General features: G+C 39.7%; 1 protein-coding gene and 1 long non-coding RNA gene across 3 annotated transcripts in view; one reads left to right on the forward strand and one right to left on the reverse strand.

The window, feature by feature from the left end:
• ARHGAP20 (Rho GTPase activating protein 20) overlaps positions 1-23550 on the reverse strand; it is a 128952-nt gene that overhangs the window by 104028 nt on the left and 1374 nt on the right. Inside the window, exons 1-2 of one of the 2 annotated variants that reach the window (XM_034665722.1) lie at positions 23184-23366; positions 3886-3968 (exon numbers count right to left, since the gene is read on the reverse strand). In XM_034665722.1, the coding sequence (XP_034521613.1) occupies positions 3886-3965 (80 nt within the window). In that variant the 5' untranslated portion in view covers positions 3966-3968; positions 23184-23366. Of the gene's footprint in view, positions 1-3885; positions 3969-23183; positions 23367-23550 lie in introns of those variants that run through there. The other variant, XM_034665721.1, reaches the window with a different exon arrangement.
• Positions 23133-23550, forward strand: part of LOC109489330 — a 192824-nt gene continuing 192406 nt past the window's right edge. The window contains exon 1 of the long non-coding RNA XR_002142284.2: positions 23133-23260. This is a non-coding gene — a long non-coding RNA (uncharacterized LOC109489330). The remainder of the gene's footprint in view (positions 23261-23550) is intronic.

Raw genomic sequence — 23550 nt, forward strand, 5'->3', positions numbered from 1 at the left:
GCATGAGGATGACCACTAAGCGAGGTGAGGCTGTCCTAAATACAGAATGGAATGGTGTCATGTTTGAGGGTAAAAACAGCTGAATGCAGCCGTGTTGGAAAACCACTAACCTTCTTAGTGTGAAGGCCTGTCATCTGCTATGATACATACTAAAATAATTACTTAGAGAAATCACCTCTAGCTGATCTGAATGGTATCCACATACAAAAAAAGAAAAGTTAAAATCCATAAACCACCCCTCCTTATGAACTGTAGGGGCTAATCCAAGAACACTGGAGATAAAACTGTTTAACACATACAGTTAACTCACCAATTAACCTAAGTCTTCCCACTCTTTTAAAACTAGCTCTTGTTCATTAAATTCAATAAAAATTGAGGTGTGACAGCTGTTAAATGAAGGGATTCTTTTAAATCCCCTGTGGATGTTTGCTAAACTTTGGACAAAAACTTTATCATCATTAATTACTAAGCAATACCTTACTGGGAAGCCACAGCAGAAACAGTGACATTCTGTCACAAAGCCAAAATCAAGTAAGGGTACAATACAAGAACTATTCAACGGTATGGTAACTGTGTATTTAATTCAAGAAATATGAAGTGCTAAAGTACTCTATTTCTTTTACAGATTAGTTACCAAGAAATTTTATGTAATGAAATAGTAAAGATTCTTTTTAGTAACTAGAATTTTATTGTACGAAGTTCTACCTGAAACAAGTGTGCTATCAGCTCGGACTTTAGAAGGTTTTCATGTTTCCTGGGTGCAACTAATAGTAAAGCAAAAATCTTTAAAAAGATTATTTAATTAATTAATTTATTTGAGAGAGAGAGAGAGTGCAAGCACATGTGTGAGGGGGTGGGAGGGCACCGAGGGAGAGGGAGAGACAGAATCTCATGTAGACTTGGTGCTGAGCATGGAGCCCAACTCGGGGCTTGATCTCACAACCCTGGGACCATGACCTGAGCTGAAATCAAGAGTTGGACACTTAACTGACTGAGCCACCCAGGTTTCCCTAAAACCATTCTTTTAAAAAAGGGATTCTTTTGTAGCTTGCCATAGTGTTTCTCCACCAAGAGTGGAGGGTGTATCAGAATCAATCATGAAGAGTTTGACAATTATGCAGCTATCTGGATCCCACCGCAGAACACTAACTAGAAGCTTTGGAAACCACCAGACTAGATGACCTTTACGATTCTTTCCAATCCAGAGATTACATTACTTACAAATACCTCATACACGTTCAACATCCAACAGCTTTCTTTTTGTACACATTAATTGCCCAACACTACACACAGTAAGAGCACTATTTCCATATGATATATGAAAGCCCTATTCCCCTGCGCTATGCCCTCACTTTACAGACCTAGAGAAACTCATAAGAAATAAATTGAAGATTAAAACATATACAACTTCAACTTAAATATACTTTTTCCTGTGGTTATTTTGACACAAGTCCATCACATTTCATTATTTCTGAGGCAGAAATTTGGGGAACTCGTTCTAATGTAAGCACTAATTATTGCAGAGGTAATGGGAAGGCAGGAACGGGGAAGGAAAAGGCTATGTATTAGTATATTGGTTCTCTAATTTACAACAATCCCAGTAAGGTGGGGAAGTGTTGTCAGTGTCACCGACCCGGTACTTTATCTGCCTCTATCCTTCTCAACCTTATTAGACCCAATTCTGCAATGTGATACCAACATCTACACATATGTATTCATTTCCATTCCGCTTTTTCTACCCTGAAATGAAATTCACAGATATTTAACAGAATTTCAAAAGTATCAATAAAATACCCTAGCGGTAATACAAAGGAAAATAAAAGTAATTAATAATAAATTAGGTATTGCAACAGGCGTATGCTCTTGCATGACTATACCAAAAGTCAGTGAAGTAGTCAGATGCTTACACTACTTAAAATTCACATGTTTAAATTTAAGAGAAGTTGGACGGTAAAAAACCATAACACACAAGTACATGAAAATGAAGTAAAGCCAAACAATTTTCTGAAATGGTCCCAAACAATATAAAGTACAATTATCTTTTGATATGCAAGCTAGTGGCATTTCTGGAAAATTTAGTGTTTATTAAAACAAAAGTATATACAAATACTTTGGCTTCATATATAAAACAGAGTTAGGTTATAGGCAGAGACAATCATATAAAATTTTTCAGCTCCCTTCACAAAGATGCCACGCACAGGACCCTCAACGCATGTAGGTATCCCACAATTCTTTAATGTGCAGGATACGCTGTGCATTACATGATGTCTACCATCTCTGGCCATTGCCCACTAAATCACTGAGATAAACTCAAATGCTCCAGAAAATTCCAAAATACCCTCTAGAAGTTAGTACCATCCCACTGAGAACCACTAGTCTACACAAACAAAGTATCTACATGCATACTATTACAGATTCTCACAGGCTTGGGGGTAAGTGGGCCACTACTGACCCCTGATCTTGGGCTAAAGATTCTCTGATATAAAGGCTACTTATAATTGAAAAGCCTAGGACACATCTATCCTAGAAGCTTCCAATAAGAAATTATACCTAAAACTCTTTTTAAAAAAGTAGATAATAAAGCTGTTTTTACATGTATAAAACATCCATATACACAGTTGTATTAATAATTCTGCCTCCTCTCTCTACCTCCCCCGAAAAATACATGCTCCTGAGTTTTCCAGCTAATCAAGGTCAAACTGTGAAAACAACCATTCTCTTTCTTCCACACTAATGCAAAGACACATTAATACAAATAATTCAAAAGTCATTTATATATGGCACTGGAATATATTATTTATTTGGAAGAAGAGTGTCTTCCTAATTAAGTTTTGATTAGGCATCTATTAAAAGTAATTTACATTTCCTGATCAACCCAATGACTAAAGTGTGTGTCTTCTGGGGGCATGTGGGGGAACTGCCTAAGTCTGAGAACATGCCGTGTAGTAAGAGAGTGACCAAAGTATTTTAGAAGTTTCATTAATTGGGATTTGGTTCTATAATTTATTTTTGGCACTGAAAAAAAAAAACCACACCATGGCTTCATACAGATTTTATGTTAAATTAGCACATCATTCATAGAAATATCAGATATAACCTCATTTTAAGTAAAGGTGATAAGGACTTCACTTTATATAAAAGGATTCACAGATTAGAGGAAAATTATCACAGGATTCCTTTGAACATAAAAACTCCTCCTGGTTAAAATGCCATTTAAAAATTAATGAATAAGTTAATGATTGAAAATCATTCTGTTTCTACATATTATGAAAGACTTGCTTAAAATGTCTATTGAAATTGTACTTAGTCTTAAGAGGTGAAATAGTCATTTCCATAGTGAGTTAGCCTGTTTTCCTACTTCAAATGCTACTGGTTAATTCACTAATTAATTTAAAAACGCATATAAGACATCAGCATTCCATTTTTTACAATCTCAGTTTGGTTATCTTTCTTCATATATAAAATCGGTAAAAATTTGCCTCATGCCCAGGCACAGGTATCATCTTACAATAAAAAATAAGCTAACGTTTGCTCATAACCAAGATAAATGATGGTTAAAATAACTCACCTTTGAGTATTCTGGTTGCTACTTATTTCTATAAATAAATTTCAGCAATATGTGGAGGCTGCACATTTAGGTACTCGGTGATATGAGATTTTTGAGTTAGTTTTAAAGCAACTGATCACACAGACCAGTTTTAAAAGGCTTTATGAGTCACATAAAATACAGACCTTACTAAATAACATCAGCACAGAAGTCATATTTTATATTATTAAACAGAGAATTTTGGTGCTGATAAAAAACAAACAAAAAAACCTCACACATAAAAAAATATAAAAAAACACAGCACATACCAAATGCGTAATACAAGGCTTTTCACTTACTTGGTACTGGGCCTTTTTTGTAGGGCTTTATCCAGGATAAGAGATGGGGCACTCCTCCTCCTTTCTGCTAGTGTTTTCATTTTCTGTTGAGGAAAAAAAAATTCAAATGAAGACCACGTGACTTGTAAAGCCAGTAAATGCCAACTTTCAACCAATTCAGCAAGCTTTGTATTGCCTATCCTTGCCTCTCAAAGAGCTTGCAATCTCATTGTAGAGACAAAATAATAACATCTCAACTAGGATAGTGTCAAAAAGTGGTAGAGGCTTTAAATATTTTTTATGGCCAGAGAATAAGGAGGTCAAATGTTGATCAGAGTATTTGGGAAAAGCATTATCATAACCATTATCATCAACTGTAGCTAACAAATATATTGCTTATTATGTTCCAGCCCCTCTGCTAAAGGCAAGACTAGAGTATCTCATTTATACTCCAAAATGTCATGTGGGTAGTTCTGTCTCTCTTTCATAGGCGGGACAGGACCCAAACTGGGCCTCAAGGAATGTCAAGATTTGAAGAGATCAAGTAAAGGGAGGAGAGAGAGAGAGAGAGGGAAAGAAGGAAAGAAAGAAGGAAAGAAAGAAAGAAAGAAAGAAAGAAAGAAAGAAAGAAAGAAAGAAAGGAAGGAAGGAAGGAAGAAAGAAAAGTTAAAGCAAAAGAGACTAGATTCTTACACATTTAATAGACTTTTCTTCTTTTTTAAAGATTTTGTTTATTTATGTGACAGAGAGACAGCCAGCGAGAGAGGGAACACAGCAGGGGGAGTGGGAGAGGAAGAAGCAGGCTTCCAGAGGAAAAGCCCGATACGGGGCTCGATCCCAGAACGCCGGGATCACGCCCTGAGCCGAAGGCAGACGCTTAACGACTGCGCTACCCAGGCGCCCCTTAATAGACCTTTAAACTTAAATATTTACACATTTGGGGATCCCTTCTTCCAAACAGATTTTTTTTTTCTGTAACTTAAAAAAAAGACCAAAAAGATCGTTGTTTTTTTTTTTTTCTTCTTCTTCTTTTCTAAGTGGTATATAAACATAGGATTAACTGGATAATTCAAGCACTCTGTTTCAGAGGACCTACGATTTTTGGTAAATGAGGATTTATTCAACTTGGATTATCCAGATAATCACTCTCTAAATTCAATCTTATATATTTAACAATTCTAGAGAGAGTCAGAGGGCCTGCCACCAGAAATGGAGGAGTAAATCACCAATATGCTCATCAACAGCCAGAGTGAAGTTCAGGCTGTGGCCATTCTTCCTGCTCTACTCTCTCACCTTATCCTGGCCAGAGGTCTCACCTACAGCTGGAGGGCCTAGGCCAGCGGTCCTGGGAACCGGTGCGGCTCTAGCAGGAACCATAGAAAACTAACTGGTTCAGGATCAGTACCTAATTATATTATCTATAAAGGAACTGCTTCTAGTAAAATCAAACTTAGATCCTGGCACAGGAACAGAGGAATAATCATCCAGTGAGAAGGGGATATTGGCCTTCTTTGGCACAATTCTTATCCCCCAAATTCACCATGTCCCCAGGATCTCTCCACAGTTACTGTCACCAGTGTCCTGCCTTAGTGTTGCCATCCCCCCATTAATCTTTTGGCTCATATATGGAAACTATATGCCCAAACCTTCTTAGTATAGCTCAGACAACAACTGATCCAATTACATAAACCATGAATAAAACACAGGAAGCAAATGGGTAAGAAAGAAAGAACACCATACTTCTCAATCAGGTATTATTAATCAGGAATGAGTTTCAGGGAAGGTTAAATTGTACAATTTCTTATTTACAGGATATGTATTTATGCCTTCCTTCTGGAGAGAAAGCCCACAGTTTTCATCAGATTCCCAGAAAAGTCTGTGATTTTGATAACCTATGTGATATCTTACAGCTTGTCAGCCCCATCTCACTGTTGCCATTACTCACACTTCTTGGGAACACAAGTCTCCTGAATCCTCCATTTTGAGGCTGGTGTGACCGCAGAGGTGGCAGGGAGAAGGAAAATCTGGGAGCCAAGTATTTGTATTGTGAGGCCCAGCGACCTGTCCCCGTGTGAAGAGTCTCAATACTAAAAGACTGCTTGATTTTACTAAGAAAGGTGGCAGTTTGTTCACGTGCACATTTTCTGAGGATTCTGTTTCACCTTTGGATCTGGGCTAGATTCCCACCCCAATCCTCTGATTCCCTTTATTCAACATCTATTTACTGTGCTTTGAACTCTGAAATGTGCCCAATCCTTTAAGCTTTACCTGAGGCTCCTGAGCCTCAGGTTTGAACTAGACTAGGGCCCACCTCGTCTACCTTAGTGGAACCACATTCCTGGATCTATTGCAGCAGCCTTGCCTCTGCGGCCCCTAACCCTCTGACACCACGGTCAGCAGACCCAAACCCCTAACTGAATCTTCATTCACACGGAATTTCTAATTCTGAGCTCCTTGCCCTTCAGGTTTACAAAGAATTTAGAATGTTCAAAAGACAGCCATAAAAGAATTTAAAATGCTGGGGGAAGAAGAGTTTGTGAGAAAAGCTAAAATGATCTGAAGTTCTTCATGTGGAAGGAGAAATAATCTCCAAATTAATGCAGAGTCATCATATGGAGGATAGAAAGCGTCTTCCAAAGAAGAGAACACAAAAAGAAATGCTGCTAAACCATAGACTGAGAAAGCAGATTGATCTTGGGTATGGTTCTCTGAAAAATTTTAAAAATCTGTGAATTACATTGTACACATAATTTCAAAGGGTTCAGAGCCTGCATAACATGGATTTCTCAGGGATTCATGGACCCCAAATTTGAAACCTTCTGACATAAAGAAATCTTCCTGAGAGTGATGGCTGTTAAAGATGAGAATGAATAATCAAATAAAAGTGACCAATTTTCTTCTGTAAAAGTGTTTTTAAAATAGGAGTTTCTCATGAAGACCTAACACAGAGGTCCATATCCACACTAATTAGACCATGTTTCCTTAGTTACGAAATTGTCAGATGTATAAGGAGTCAAATGCAGAGTGTATTTACTTCATCTAATGGATTCATAAGCAACAGAATGTAATCAAACTATAGGAAGAATATTATTTTTATTTGAGATCCTACTGTTTGTAGTAAGACTCAGCACTAATGAGATATGTAACCCAAGGCAATTTAGTCACTTCTCTGGGCTTTCAGTTCCTAATCTAGAAAATCAGAAAATTTGGACTGTACAGTCTCTTAGATCCCTTCTATTTTTTATATTCTCATGTTAAATGTCCACCAAAGATTTACCCTGGATATGCAAGGAACTAAACATTATATGTGCCAATTTAAGATTCACAGGATTCATTCCCCTTGTAAATAATTACAAGTCTTAGAGGCACATGGGTGGCTCAGTCAGTTAAGCGTCGTACTCTTGATTTCAGCTCAGGTCATGATCTCAGGGTCATGAGACTGAGCCCTGTGTTGGGCTCAGTGCTAGGTGTGGAGCCTGCTTAAGATTCTTTCTCTTCCCCTCCCCCTGCTTCCACTCCTCCCTCCAGCTCTCTCTCTCTAAAAAAAAATGTTATGAATGGCTAATAGGAGCTTAATAAATAGATTTAGGTGTCAATTCATTAAAAATACACATCTCTTTCTTTTGTTCAAAAGAATAGCAAAACAAAGGGGCAATGATGACTTCAAAACAAATTCACTTATCTACCAAAGAATCCGTTCTCAGGCAATAAGACTTGGATTTTCTTTTTCGTTTATAACAACTGTGTGAAATACAATACATGGAAATAGAGACTATTGATTCCTCCACAAATAGATTACTGTGTAAGCTTGTCGGGGCAGGTTGAGGCTATGCCTATACAAGCACCAACAAATTTCAGTTGTTCAATGACAGTTAAAACTATGATTCTTCGCCTCACAGAAAACAGAGGGTAGGTTTAAAACAATGCTTTTTGTCGTTGTTAGCTTAAAAATCACAATGTACAGTATGATTTTTCAGAATGCCCACGTTTGATGTTCATATCTAGATGACCTCACAAATACTGGATGCCATTCTGAAACTGAGTATTTTTAAAGAGGTAATCTGTTTTTTTTCTTTTCTTTTTTTTTTTAAGAGAAGGAGGTGGAGGGAGAAAGAGCTGAGGGAGGGGCAGAGGGAGAGGGAGAGAGAGAGAACCTCAAGCAGGCTCCATGCTCAACGCAGAGCCGGATGCAGGGCTCGATCTCACAACCCTGAGATCATGATCTGGGCCAAAATCAAGAACACGATGCTCAACTGACTGAGTTACCCAGGCTCAGTTTTTTTTTTTTTCTAAATTGACAACTACATATTAGGTTAAACAATTAACTGCATTAACCTTTTGGGAATGATTTTCTTGATATTGTACCACTTACCTAGTCTTCAAGGGCCAAAAAAACTAAAAAATAATTTTATATGAGCTAAAAGACAAACTTGAAGTAGCATTTATTTACCCCTCCGCTTCCAATTGGGAAAGATAAAGAGGACCTTGGAAGAAGCTGTAAAAGGGAATAAAGGTGATTACATTCTAAAAACATCTGTGTTTTTACTAACAGCAATTTATTAGGGAAGTATAACATGGATAGAAGAAAGTCATTAGATCTTTGATTTTCTAAGCTGTCTCTTCTGCAGTTATATTTGGTAATAAGGGCAAAGACCTATTCTGCTAAAAAGTAAAATAGAGGTCATAACTGAAAATAAGAACCAAATACCTATAATTCATTTTTAAAAATATTTCAATAATAGCAAAATTGCAGCAATATTTCCAGCTAATCTGCAAGTTGCTTTCTACTTCGACTCTTTTTTAATCAGTTGTATTCATTGTATGTTCAATTCCCTGTGTTCCTATCTTGCTTCTCATATTATGACTCGGTTATGGCATTTCATATTATATTATTTATCTTTCTGCCCCTTTCTAGAGAGCAGGGACTGTAACTTCTTTCCAGCTTTCTCCAGTCCTTCGACAATTATTTACTGGAATTTTGCTCAGTAGTAGGCCTCTCTTTGTATTCCCAAAGCCTAGTACAACGCCTGGCACAAACTATATACTCAATAAGTGAAGGCTTTATGTGAATTTTAAAATCCACTCTCCTCCATACCTATATCACTATCCCCATACACACACACAAGAAAACAAACAAACCTTTAAGGGGCTCTGCTGGAATGCTGTCATTAAGGAAATGTAAGCATTGCTGTGGAACTGGATGGTGAAGAGTCATCCTTGTATACTGCAAACTACATCTTCTAACATAGTGCTGACATTTACCACTTTGAACTACAGGGTAAACATCTGATGATTAAAGTTAATTACTTGCCAACAAAAGGTGCAGGGACACCTGGACATAAACATGCAAAAGAATTAAGCTGGGCTTCTATCTCACACCATATATAAAATTTAACTCAAGATGAAACAAAAATCTAAAAGTAAGAGCTGAAATTATTAAAAAAAAAAAACTTAGAAAAAAACATAGGCAGAATATTTGTGACCTTGGGTTAGGCAATGGTTTCTTAGATGTGATACCAAAAGCACAAGCAACAAAAGAAAAAGAATAGATAAATCGGACACTGTTAAGATTGAAAACTTCTATGCTTCAAAGGGCACTATTAAGAAAGTATAAAAAGAAAACCCACAGAATGGAAGAAAATTCTTGCAAATCATGTATTTGATAAAGGATTTGTATATAAAGAATTGTTATTGAATTGGCACAATTAAATAAAGATAAATAAGCCAATTTTAAAATGGGCAAAGAATCTGAATGGACAGTTCTCTAAAGAAGATATACCAAAGGCCAATAAGTACAAGAGAAGATGCTTAACATCATTAGCCATCAGGGAAATGCAAATCAAAACCATGACATATCACCTTATACTCATCAAGATGGCTATAATAAAAAAGACGTAAAAAGTGCCAGTGAAGACATGGATAGACTGAACTCTCATAAACTGCTAGCGGGAAGATAAAATGGTGCTGTCACTTTGGAACCTACTTCAGAAGTTCTGCAAATGGCTAAACACAGAGTTACATAGGATCTTGCATTTCCTCCCAGGTACATAAACAAGAAAAATGAAAACGTGTCCATACAAAAACATGCATATGAATGTTCACAGCAGGATTATTTATAACAGTTAAAGAGAGGAAAACAACACCAATCTCCATCAACTGATGAATGAATAAACACGTTGTGGTATATCCACATAATGGAATATTATTTTGCAATAAAAGACACACTGACATGTGTAACAATATGGATGAATCTTGAAAACACTATACTAATTAAAAGAAGTCAGTCCCTAAGGACCTCATATTATACGATCTCATTTACATGAAAAATCCAGAATAAACAAATCTATAGAAACTTAAAGTAGATTAGTGTTTGTCCAGAGTTTGGCGAGATAAGGCAATTGGGACATGATGATAAAGGGGTGTGGCGTTTCTTTTTGGGGTAATGAAAATGTTCTGAAATTGACTGTGACAACAGATGCACAATTCTCTGAATATACGATGGCATGTCAATTATATCTCAATAAAGCTGTGAAAAAGAAAAACAAAGAGCTAACTACCAAACTACTAAGACACTGGGTTGTATCCCAGCAAACTGGCTCATAGCCAAGAGCCATAATTTTCTTTATTTGTATAATAATCATCTGTAGTACAATACAAGAAAATGAAAATTATTTGCTTTCTGTCCAACATGTTTTTGTACAAAATGTTTGAGTGGCTCTCCATTTGAATTCCTCAGAGATCTGAGGAATATGCCCACTGACCCTCCCCCACCACTCCAGTGCTCTAGCCTTACCATTTTCACACAGTAAATTTTTAGTAGCAGTATATTAAGTCAGTGAATTAACACTGCCCATATCTGAGAGTTTAATGACGATACAAGTGTGCCTATGTAGGAAAATGAAACTGTAAACAGGTAACTGAAGAAAAAAATTTTTGGTCTTTTATTTTCAACAACTCAGAAAACACTGTTTACATAAAAATCTGTAGGTAGTCTCTCATTAGAAGTTTAACTTCATATCAACCAAGAGATACAGTACTATTTTCGGAACCTCTGAATCATTCTGAATCTGGTCATTCTTTTTTTTTTTTTTTAAAGATTTTATTTATTTGACAGAGATAGAGACAGCCAGCAAGAGAGGGAACACAAGCAGGGGGAAGTGGGAGAGGAAGAAGCAGGCTCATAGCGGAGGAGCCTTGTGGGGCTCGATCCCATAACGCTGGGATCATGCCCTGAGCCGAAGGCAGACGCTTAACCGCTGTGCCACCCAGGCGCTCCACTGAATCTGGTCATTCTTAATTCTCACAGAGATTATAGGAAAAGAATGCCTATCAAAAAAAGGGAACAAGATGAATGATTTAAGTCAGGTGAATTGCAACTTTTCATCCTTTCTTCTGTTACAGTCACTTTATGAAGAAAAACATCTAAGCATTTCAGTTGAATTTAAGTCAACTGCGCTGAAGTCACTTCCAAACATTTAAAATTAGCATACCATTAAAAATGAGAACTTTGAGTGCTTGCTTCAGCAGCACATACACTAAAATGAGGGCTTTGAGGAAAGCTTTTAAAGAATTCAAGTTTCGAGGCTAGAAAAAAATTTAATCAGATTTACAAATTAGCTTATTCAAATTTGATCATTAATCCTTTTGTGGCTAGTCTATACAATTTTGTAAGCAATAAATTGTTCTTTCTTGTCTTCCTGACACACCTGCAGTATTTAATTTGTGGAGACATACCTCAGTGACACTGGCTCTGCGAGGAAACAAGAAAATTTTTGAACTTGCACCCTGCTTCTAGGTTCTATTATCACAACCGGGTTTTGACCACCGGGTGAGCTGAAGCTTCTCACTCTTGTCACTTTGGTCTGTGATGTGTGTGATCCTCTATTTACTCACAATCACTGAATCCAGAGTCACTTTGAGTATTTAATTAAAACATATGTCATCACAGGAAACCTTTGTAGAAGGATAGTTCTTTTCTGAGATTAAGAAATATTTTTAGCTGTCTTTCCTCTTTCTATGAGACAACCGCTTTGAAATAAAACAATAAACACGAGAATCTATGTAACGTAAGAGAATGGGCACTGGGCTAGGAGACAATGGACCTAAATTCTGCACCCTGGTTCCAGCACTTAACTTCTGAGTCCTCTCTGAAAAATAACATAATCATCCAACCTACCACAAAGAATACAGTAAGATTATATGCGAAAAATCCTCTGATGTGGAAAACACCGCAATAGTATAACATAGAGTGATACTTTAGAACGCATGAGTACTGTATGTAAATAAATACGAGGATAGCAGAATTCCCCTTATACATTATGCTTTGTTCCTCTGCCTCCACCAGACCCATGCAGGCTTCTGGAGTATCACTGTGGGCCTTGAAGTTGGCTGGACTTTCTTCTTTGGTAAAGTCACCAGTTTCAACCTCTGGTCACTATTCCTTTTTAGTAGCACCATGGAGTAGACAGGGTCAAACACCAATGCCCTCTCCCTAATAATCCCTCACATGGCGGGGCTTCACATTTCTCACATCATGGCCCATACAAGGTGATATGATTTACAAATCCACAGCACGCTATGATAAATGACGAGGCTCTCCGGCTGCCCTCGTAGCCATCTACCTGCCTAGCAGCTGAGGGGCTGATTGTAGCAGACACATCTGTGATGGTTGGGAAGCTCTGTCTTACAGCAACCTCTCACTTTCCTCATGCAGAGGGGAAGGGTGTGGTCATCGGATCCAGAAACCATAATGGTAAAAAACAGAATGTATAAAATGAAAATGGAAAACAGGCCTAGGTCTATCTAGACTCAGATGTAGTCTAACCTAGCAAAGACTACTGCCAAAGCTGAGGTTCAAGAGGGTAAATGCAGGGGTAGAAGTGGGAATACAGATTCTCTCCTAGGTGTAAATTAGGACCCAGGTAAACAAGGAAAGCAAAAGGCCACAGAGCAGCTGGGTTTTCCACATCTTTGAAATGTGAGCTGATGTGGGCACACATACATTCCATTTTCAGAGTCCACACACAAGTGACCAAACATCCAGAAATAGGTTTTACCTTTCAGTTGTGCCATGTGACAGCTGTCTGTCAAAATGAGGTCAAGGCTGCTCAGCACAGCACTGACACACAGTGCTGATAGGACTATTTCTGCTGTTGTTCGGATGTTTCTAATCTAAATTTGTCCTAGATAAAGAAAATCAGACTGAAACAAAATTATAAAATAAACTGGGCTGTTGCCTGTAATCCCCATTATTGGTGGCTGACAGAAGGCAGTTTCCTCTGCTCCCTTTCCAGCCTCCCACACTGTAGCTAAGTCCTCCGTAAGTAAACAAAGGCTAGCCCTCAGCCCCGTCCAAGGGTGCTTTAGAAAACCACTGCAAATGCCAATACCAAACTGAGCATCCAGCCCCCAGGCTTTCTGCACAAACCACAACCTTCAGAGTCCCTGCGATCTACAACACTCGGGAAACCAACACAAAGAATGGGAAAGAAAACTTTCCCCTCGAGGAAAATTTCTTGCAGAGGTAATATGCTCAGGCTACCATAACAGAATAACAGACTGGATGGTCTAAACAACAAGCATCTATTTTTCATAGTCTTGGAGGCTGGGAAGTCCAAAGTCAAAGTGCCTGCAGATTCAGTTCTTGGTGAGACCCTCATTCTCTTGTAGACAGCTGCCTTAAAGCTGTATCCTCCTCACAGGGGGGACAGAGACAAGACAGAGAACAAGCTCTCTGGTCTCTTTTAAGGGCACTAATCCTATCACGGGGATTCTGCCCTCATGACCTCATCTAACCCAGGGGGATTAGTACTTCAACATGAGTTTGCAGAGCGGGTACATTGAGTCCGTATCAGAGGTTTTTGTCAAATGCTCTGGGGATGAGAAAGGTATGAGTCATGAAACTCGAATAAATCACAGTAACAAAATGTAGATACATTTCTTCAAAGCACTATGCACACAAGTGTATGTACGTTTAAGTGTGTATACAAAGCATATATAACCTTGGTGTTAGTTACATACCCATTTATTTCTGTGATATTTTATAGTTTACAACCTGTATTAGTGGCAATTTAAATTGAAATCGAATATATTTTCAACTACTGATAACTCCTAGGAAAGCAAGCTTTATAATCACATATTTTGTTAAGTTGTTATGTGGCTCTAAAGATGTCTTTACTTTGAAAAGAACAGCCACCAAGTCCTGGATGGCGGGATAAGAACTTTGAAAGGATTCAGACACCTCAATTACTGAAGTCTCCTTTTCTGTAGGTGCCATCAAGTTGTGTCACCTATCCCCGTCTACTGAACATGGGGGGGGGGCGCTGGGAGGTAGGGAACTACCTTCTGAACATGGTCCACTTTTGTCCCGCAGTCCTTTCCCTGAGTCATAGCCTGGAACAATGGTGAATCACAGAGAGTGACAGATTGCTTCACCGTCATCTTCACTTCGGAACCAAGAGCAACAACTGCACTATTCAGTATCTGTGACTTGGAAATTTTCAGTCTCTAAGTTGCAATTCTCTGTTTTAACTATTTTACTTTAAATTGATAATTACTTTTTACACAAATGTTTAAAAATAAGATTGTCCCTAAGTTTTGTTTTATAAAATATACAATTTATTCTGTTCTAACATATGAATGTTGGAGTCACAAAAAATTAATTTTTCTTTTGCCATGTTAAAATGCAGGGGCGCCTGGGTGGCGCAGTCGTTAAGCGTCTGCCTTTGGCTCAGGGCGTGATCCTGGGGTTCTGGGATCAAGTCCCACATCGGGCTCCTCCGCTAGAAGCCTGCTTCTTCCTCTCCCACTCCCCCTGCTTGTGTTCCCTCTCTCACTGGCTGGCTCTCTCTCTCTCAAATAAATAAATAAAATCTTTTTAAAAAATGCAGGACTGTGTTCACATTGTAGGTAAAATAACTATGGAAGCAAGAGTTTTTTCCTATGCTCAAGATCATGACATAAAGTTTTCTGAATTGAGAGAGTTTCAACTGGGTGTGCCAAACACATGACTGTCCATAGAGGCATAGAATTCAGTGCGCCCACACTTAAGTTTGAAATACAGTTCTGTAAGTTTGGTAATATGCCAAGCTTTCCAACAGCAAATGACTGAGATATCAGCCTGGAAAGCAGACCTGGCTAAGGAACTCCAGAAGTACGATGAGTGCCTTATATAAAACTTCTGAAAATGACAGATACCGAAGCATAAAAATTACACATTTCCAAGGTAATCAGACTAATGATTGTATCATTTATTTTCACTATTAGTTAACATTTACTGTGATGATTAATTTTATTGGTCAACTTGACTCTCCACAGGGTGCCCAGATTAAACATTTCTAGGTGTGTCTATGAGGTTTTTCTGGATGAGATTACCATTTATACTGTATCACTGGATTTAATAAGACAGGTGGCCCTCCCCAAAGTGGGTGGGCATCAGTCAATCTCGTGCGGGTCTTCACAGAATTAAGAGTGGAGGAAGGAGAAATCTGCCCCTTTTTTCCTGCCTCACTGTTGAGCTGGGACATCTCGTCTCATCTTGCCTCAGGAAAAGATGGTGGTGAATTGAACTACTGACTATCCTTAAGTCTTCAGCTTGGAGATGGCAGATCACGGGACTGTCACTGGTCTGTTTCTCTAGAGAACCCTGACTAAGGCATTTACCTAACATTTACCTAATGGCAGCAGTGAACATAACATTCAATGGTAGATGGAGAAAGTAGAGATTCTGCTCCCCAAAGAAGGAAATTACCTCTCAGGAGAAAAACCTCTCAAATGTGCTTTTCTCAGCTGGTTGTATAGAATTCAAATTTATTCTCTCCTATATCCTATGTTACAAATAGTAACAAAAGCATCTATAATCTAGTTAGAAAAAGAAATAGAGCTGGAAGATCTGGTTCAGATTCCAGCTTTGCTGCTTACCACAAGTGGCGCTAGCAGGGCTCAGTTCCTTCTTCTGCAGAAATAAGTTAATACTACTTACTTCATATAATTGATGTGTATTATATATAGTTAGGCATTCATTTAAAGAGGTTTTAAAATTTCCTTTTATTATCCCATAAATTATAAACATTAAATTCTTATCTTTCTGCTTAAGTTTCTATCTTATTTGATATTTCTGACCTTCAAAAGGATGACTACTTTGAAGGACAGTGTTATGGACTGAATGTTCCCCCCCCAAATTCATATGTTGAATCTCTAATTTCCAATGCGATGGTATTAGGAGGTGGGGGTCTTTAAGAGGTGATTAGGTCTAATTAGATGAGGTCATGAAAGTGAGGTCCCTATGATGAGATTAGTGCCCTTATAAGAACAGACCAGAGACATCTAGTTCCATCTCCACCTCTCTTCCTCTCTCCCCCTTTCCCGGCCTCTCCCATGAAGAAACAGAAAGAAGATGGTGAACCACGAGCCAAGAAGTGAACCCTCAACCAGGAACTGAATTGGCTGGGACCCAGATCATAGAAATTCACAGCCTCCAGAACTGTAAAAAATCAATGTCTGATGTTTCAACCACCCAATTTATGGTATTTTGTTATGGCAGTTTGAGCTGAATGAGACAGATAGCATCTACTCATTTGCATGTAAATGTTCTTTTAACAAATTCAAAGAAATAAAACTCTTTTTATTGCTTTACACTTCCTTTCACCTGGTAAAAGATACTAATTGGCTTCTGCACTTAAAATGCTGAATATACTTTCTTCTCTTGACCCATAAGAAACAACTTGTGAAATATACAAGATATGGATTAGTACCACCATTACTACCAGACAAAGAAGCAAAGTACAGTCACGAGTTTGGAGATCACACCAGTGATAATAGAGGCCATTTCTGATTAATCTATTTCAGATTTTGATAAGTTCAGACTCCTCTGAGACAAAATAATTTCATGTACCTGATTGTATCAATTCACATGGTGAATAACACAAGAAAAGGATTCAGGAAGATATTGATTTAACCACAGGCATAATATTTTCTCAGTGTTATAGAGTAAAACTGAAGCTTACTCACCAAGATGTTTCATTCAAACCCCAGCATAAGACACACACATGACCAAAGTTGGCTCTCGGGGGTGTTCTACCACGAGCTGCTATAAACAGATTTGGACCCAGAGAATGCAGAAAGACAAGACAGAATGAAGTGTACAACAACAGCTGCCACATTTTAATATGTTGGAGCTATTTTAAAATCCTATTGCTCCAACTGACTTTCTGTGCCTCTAAGTCTTTCTTCCCTATCCCAACACCCATCTAATTCAAGGAGTTTTCAATTAGTATGTAAAACCAAAGGGTCAGAGTGCTTAAGTATGACACAAATGATCCCTAACCGAAATGACTCTAATAAGTGCTTCCATTTCATTTCATAAAAACTGTTCTATCCAAATGTGTATATCCTCAAGGATACATTATCCATAAGATTTTTTTTCTTTAAAAGATTTTATTTATTTATTTGACAGAGATAGAGACAGCCAGCGAGAGAGGTAACACAAGCTGGGGAAGTGGGAGAGGAAAAAGCAGGCTCCCAGCAGAGGAGCCTGATGTGGGGCTCGATCCTAGAACACTGGGATCACGCCCTGAGCCGAAGGCAGACGCTTAACGACTGAGCCACCCAGGCGCTCCACATTATCCATAAGATTAATCCAGAATTCTATCTAGGAGCATTATCCATATGCTCCTATTATCTTTTAGAACCACATTTTTAGAAATTACTCTACAAATTTATTGTGTATTATTCTGAAGAGTCTAAGCGACAGAAAACCCTTGATATCTGGAAATAGTCAAAGCATCTGACTAGTGGATTTAAGGTCAATGAACCAGGTAGGTAATTCTGCTTCAGGTTAAAATACTAAATGTGGCTATAAAATAAAGAGAATAGCTTCTTATACAGCATCTACACACTGGCTCTTCAAACACATCATGTTCTTTCCTACCTCAGGATCTTTGAATAATTGCTCCTACTTCGTGAAATCTTTTTATGGCATCTTGTTTTCACTCATAAAAGAGTAAAGCCTCACTTAAGAGACGCCTTCCCTGAAAACTTAATGCCAGAGTGGCCTAGCTCCATATCCATGTTTGTTTTTTTAATAATAGTTATCACTGTTTATTAAATTTTGTTATTATCGCTTTTGTCTTTCTCTCAACCTGTGCTGTCCAGTATAGTATCCAATAGACGCATGTGGCAACTCAAATTTAAATTCAAATAAATTATAATTAAGTAATATTACAGAAAAAATGACGAATTGGATTTCATCAAAATTAAGAACACTGTTCCTTGAAAAACACTGTTAAAAGAATAAAATGACAAGCTACATTGTGGGAGAAAATATTTGTAAATCACATATATGATAAAGAACTTGAATCAGAATATATAAATAACTCACAAAACTCAATAATATAAAAACTAAAAATCCAACTAAATTTGGGCAAAATATTTGAATAGGAACTTCACTAAACATAACACGTGGATGACAAGTAAGCACATAAAAAGATGCTCAACGCCATTAGTCATTAGGAAAATGAAATCCAAAACCACAGTGAAATACCCTATGATTCCCTCTAAGATGGCTACAATCAAAAAGATAGTAAGTGTGGGTGAAGATGTGGAGAAATTAGTGGGAACGTAAAACCACTTTGGAAAACAATTTGACATTTTCTTAAAAAGTTAAACTTACACCTAAAATATGATCCAGCCATTCAACCCCTAAGTGTTGACCCAAAAGAAATGAAAGCATAGGTCCACACAAAGACTTATACATGAATGCTCACAGAAGCTTTATTTGTAGTAGCCAAAACCTGGAAACAACCCGAATACCCACTAATAAGTGAATAGATAAACAAACTGTGGCTTCTCTACATGATGGAACACTACTCAGCAATGATGAACTACTGATATATGCAAAAACATGGATGAATCCTAATATAATTACATTGAATTAAAGAAGCCAGAAAAAATACATAGTATGATTCCATTTATATATAGTTCTTTTTTTTTTTTTTTAAGATTTTATTTACTTATTTGACAGAGAGAGACACAGCCAGCGAAAGCGGGAACACAAACAGGGGGAGTGGGAGAAGCAGGCTCCCAGCAGAGCTGGGAGCCCGATGCGGGGCTCGATCCCAGGTCCCTGGGATCACGTCCTGAGCCAAAGGCAGACACTTAACGACTGAGCCACCCAGGCGCCCGCCATTTATATATAATTCTTAAAAATGCAAATTAATCTACAGGGACAGAAAACAGACCAATGGTTGCCTAGGAAGGGGGAGAAAAACCAAGGGATTAGCAAGGGACATAAACTTTGGGGGATGATAAATATGTTCATTCTCTTCACTGTGGTGATGGTTTCACAAGTACATACATGTGCCAAAGCTTACAGATTCATATACTTCAAATATGTACAGTTTACTGTATGTCAATTATCCCTCAGTGAAGCTGCTAAAAATTTTTTTGTTCCCCAGTTGTACCAGCCACATGTCGAGTGCTCAATAGACACGTGTAGCTAGTGGCTATCAAACTGGACACTGTAGATAAAGAACAGTCCCATCAGCACAGAAAGCTCTCATCAACAGCAATGCTCTAAACCAGGGGGTGAGCAAACTCTACACCAGGGACCCACTGCCTGTTTTTCTAAATGCAGTTTTACTGGAAGAGTTATGCCCAGTCATTTATATACTGTCAATGGCTGCTTTATCGCTACAATGGCAAAGTGGGTAGCTGCAACAGAGACCTTATGGTCTACAAACCTAAATTATTTACTATCTGGCCCTTCAAGAAAAGATTTGCTGATTCTGATCTAAATCAAACACTCTGAACACAGGGGCTATATCTGTCCTGTTCACTGCTGTATGACCCAACTAGTGTTTATTGAGTACCTAATACGTGTACTGTCCTAAGCACTGGAGAGGCAGCCTTGAACAATACAGATAAGATCCCTGTTCTCATGGTTTTCACACTCTGGTGAAGGGTACAGGTAACATAACAAGAAGTAAATAAGAAAATAGGCAAGGATGAATGCTAACATGAAAATAAAACACAGGTATAGAGCATGACTCTATAGGTATAGGCGGCAACTTCCACATAGGTAGTCAGGATAGGCCTCTGAGAGGACCGGACATCCGAACAACAAGAGACAGTCAACACTGCAAAGACTTGTGGCACAAGCAGAGGGAAGAGCAACACCCAAGGCCTCAGAATAGGAATGAATTTGAAGATATGATGTGTGAAATAGAAGGCCCATGTGGTTGGAGAATACACAAGGTAGAAAAGGTAGATAAGATGAGAGAAATACAGAAGGCTAAGAAAAGGAGTCTGAATCTTATTCTAAATATGACAAAAAGCCACTATAGGATTTTAAGCAAGTGAGCAATAGGATCAATTTACACTTTTAAAGATCACTCTAGTGCTGCTAAGTGGAAACTGGGGCAGGGAAGAGCAAGAAAGGTGTTAGACAAGTTAGGGAGTTTCTGTAAAGGTACAAGTGAGAGATGGAGGTGGTCTGACTTGAGCTACAGTGGCCGCGGGAGAGATGAAGTGTAGAAATTCAAGATATGTTTTGAAGTAATAGCTGACTAGCCTTTCTGATGGTTGTGGTACAGTAAGGAAATGAAGGAGTTGAAAATGATCCCAGATTTTAGCCTGAACAAGTGGGACAAGAGTATGAACCACAAATATGGGAGAAACTACAAACAATAAGAGCTAATACTTATTGAATGCTTATTATATGACAGTATTCACTTAATTTCATATATTCCCAACCATCCTGAATAGATAGGTACTATTGTTCATTTTATAAATAGGAAACTGAAGGTTAAGGTTAAGGTCAGAAAGACAGGACCAACACAGTGGAGACTTGAACCAGGGTCATCACACTCCACAAATTTCACCACATTGTATGAAACGGCCTCCTTAACAGTAATCTCTAGGAATATGAACTACATTCTAGGAATGGCAGTACCACTGGGCTAACAGTCTCTCAGGATACGAGCTTTAAAGATGCCGTTGTTTTGCTTTTTCTATTAAACATCACCTTGTTTTCATAGGATAACAGATGTAATTGTCATCTATACACTTTTCAAAGCACTTTCTGCAGCATCATCCCTTTGATTCCCATTTTACAAATGAGGAAACTGAAACAAGTCAAGTGATTTCCTCAAGATCATCAAGATAGTAATAGAATTAGAACTAAAAGCCAGATGAACTGACTCTATATAGTGACCTGGCCAATAAACTTGCCTTTAAAAATTCGGACCATTCAGAAAAAAAGCATGTTTTACATCACTACCCAAAATACACATACATATATGAAATAGAGAAAAAGAAGTAATACAAAACTCTATTTACCATTACTCATTTGCTAGGATTTCTATTTAATTTTTTATAATTTCGATTGTAACCGGCAATTTAAACAACATTGATCCATGCCTTGGTAATTAACGCTACAACCACATAGTAGACTTTTTAAGAAATAAGTCTCATGACTCACTAAAACTAGCAAACACCAAGAAGGCAAGCTAGAACATAAAGATCAGTTTGTTGAGTATTTGGGCTACATGAAGACTGGAGTCCATAAGAGTATAAATGGCAATGATTTCATGAACTATACTTTGGAAATATTTTTTATTATGATTAATTTCTATTGCCAATATGGAGATGTGAAATCAAGGCATGTCTGCTAATATTTAAAATAAGATTTTAATGGAAAAAATATTAAAAGCAAAAGAAATAAGTTCTTCAACCTCATCTTTGCCCCAAAGGTAATAAAAAGCTATAAAATGCCCAAATTAGCAAAATCTATTTCCTTTGAAAAGAAAGAGAAAGACTGCTGTTAATGTGACAGTCCGTTACTATGTATAATGAAGGCACAGCACCTTAAGGACAATGGCTTAGGATGCAAGGCAACCTTTCATTTATTGGACAACTACTACTTGACAAATGATCAAGCTACTCCAATGCCCTCTGCTAGTATGCTTAATTTTCCTTAGTAAAGGAAGACAACTGCCCCGTAATATAAATCTTTGATTTTTCCCAACTCCTTAAGTTTACAAGAATAAAAAAATGCTTTAAAGCCTGTGTCAATTACTTTGAACATTCATTCACCTTCCCGAATGTGGCGCTATTCTGGTCAATCAATATTCTCTCTCTCTCTCTCTCTCTCTCTCTCTCTCTCTCTCTCTCGCGCGCGCGCGCGCGCCTGGTCAATCAATTCCCTCTCTCTCTCTCTAGCCTGGTCAATTAACTCCCTCTCTCTCTCCCTCTCTCTCTCTCTCTCTCTCTCTCTCTCTCACACACACACACACACACACACACACACGCACACACACAAGCTATCCCTCCATCTCATCTCAGAATCGGAAACGCGACAAGGACACACCACAATACATCAAAGGCTGGCCAGCACTTCAACCCAAACATCACCAAGTTCACGGGCACTCCTAGGTGGCCCTGCTACATGGTCAAGGTCCTGCGGAGCGCCTATTCCCTTCTATACTCGGAGCACCATCTCACCTCTCCTCAACTGACCTCTAGCCAACCCGGGATCCTGCTGTGCAGAGTCATGAAAGGCTGTGAAGTCCAGACCACCCAAAGGCCCGCGCAGCCCCTCTAGGCTCTAATGATGCAAACGCAGTTCCTCCAGACATTTCTTAGGGAAGAGTTCAGTGATCCCCCTAATCCCAATTTGTTTCCAAAGAAACTGGAAGGGCACCACCAGGACGCAGGGCAAAAAAGGGCCACGTAGCAGAAGGTCTCGGGATGGAGGCGGAGCGGACACCGTCAGAAACCCCTAAATCCTGTCTGCAAACAGCGGGGCAGCAGAGGCCAGCGGCTCGCGGCCACGTGCACTTGCTCGGGGGACCCTTTCCAAGACGCCCGGCCGGGTCGGCACCAGCACGCCGCACGGTGGCCGTGTGCACCGGAATGGAACGCTACAAGTTGTCGCCCGCGTCCCCGCTCCCGGCTCTGACAGGGCACACGCGCGCCGCCCCAGGCCCACGCCCGGGCCCCTCTGCGGCTCCGCCGCGCCTGGGGGCCAGGGGACCCCGCAGGGCGAAGGCCCCTGTGCCTAGCCCCCGAGACCCTCCGCCGCAGCCCACGGGCCCCGCCCAGCCCGAGGCCGAACCAAACCTCCGTGCCCCTGCGGTGCGGACCGTTAGCATCTCAAGCATACCTGCGAGTCTGACCACCACCTCGGAGACCCCGGAAGTCGTGGCGGAAGCGCCGCGCTGGGCGCAGGAACCTCCCCCCCCTCCAAAAAAAAAAAAAAAATCCGCTGAGCGGCCGCGCCTCAGCGTCCAGGTGAGGCTGAGCGCTGCAGCCCGACCGCCTACCTTCCTCAGCGCGGGTTGCCGCGCCCGGGCGGACGCCGCGGGCCCTGACGACTCGGAACTGACCCTGTCCGCAGGCGGTGAGCGCCCGGGGGACCTCGGGGGCGCCCAGGGGCCGAGCCCTCGGGGAGGGGGGACCGGGGAAAGGCGAGGCCCCACTGCCCGCCTGCGCGCCCCGACTGGAGGAGGAGCCCGGCCGCGGATCCCGCGGCGGATGGAGACGGGGAGGGAGCCTGCGGGGCCGTTCCGAGAGCTATTACGACTCTAGACGCGAAGCCCGGGGGTCTCGGGGTGACTTGGGAGACCGCGGCGACGTGAGGGCGGAGAAGGCGGGAACGTCCCGGGACTCACGCAGCGGGCCGCGAGCCTC

This window comes from Ailuropoda melanoleuca, chromosome 8 (genome assembly GCF_002007445.2).
Source record: "Ailuropoda melanoleuca isolate Jingjing chromosome 8, ASM200744v2, whole genome shotgun sequence".
Lineage (NCBI taxonomy): Eukaryota > Metazoa > Chordata > Mammalia > Carnivora > Ursidae > Ailuropoda > Ailuropoda melanoleuca.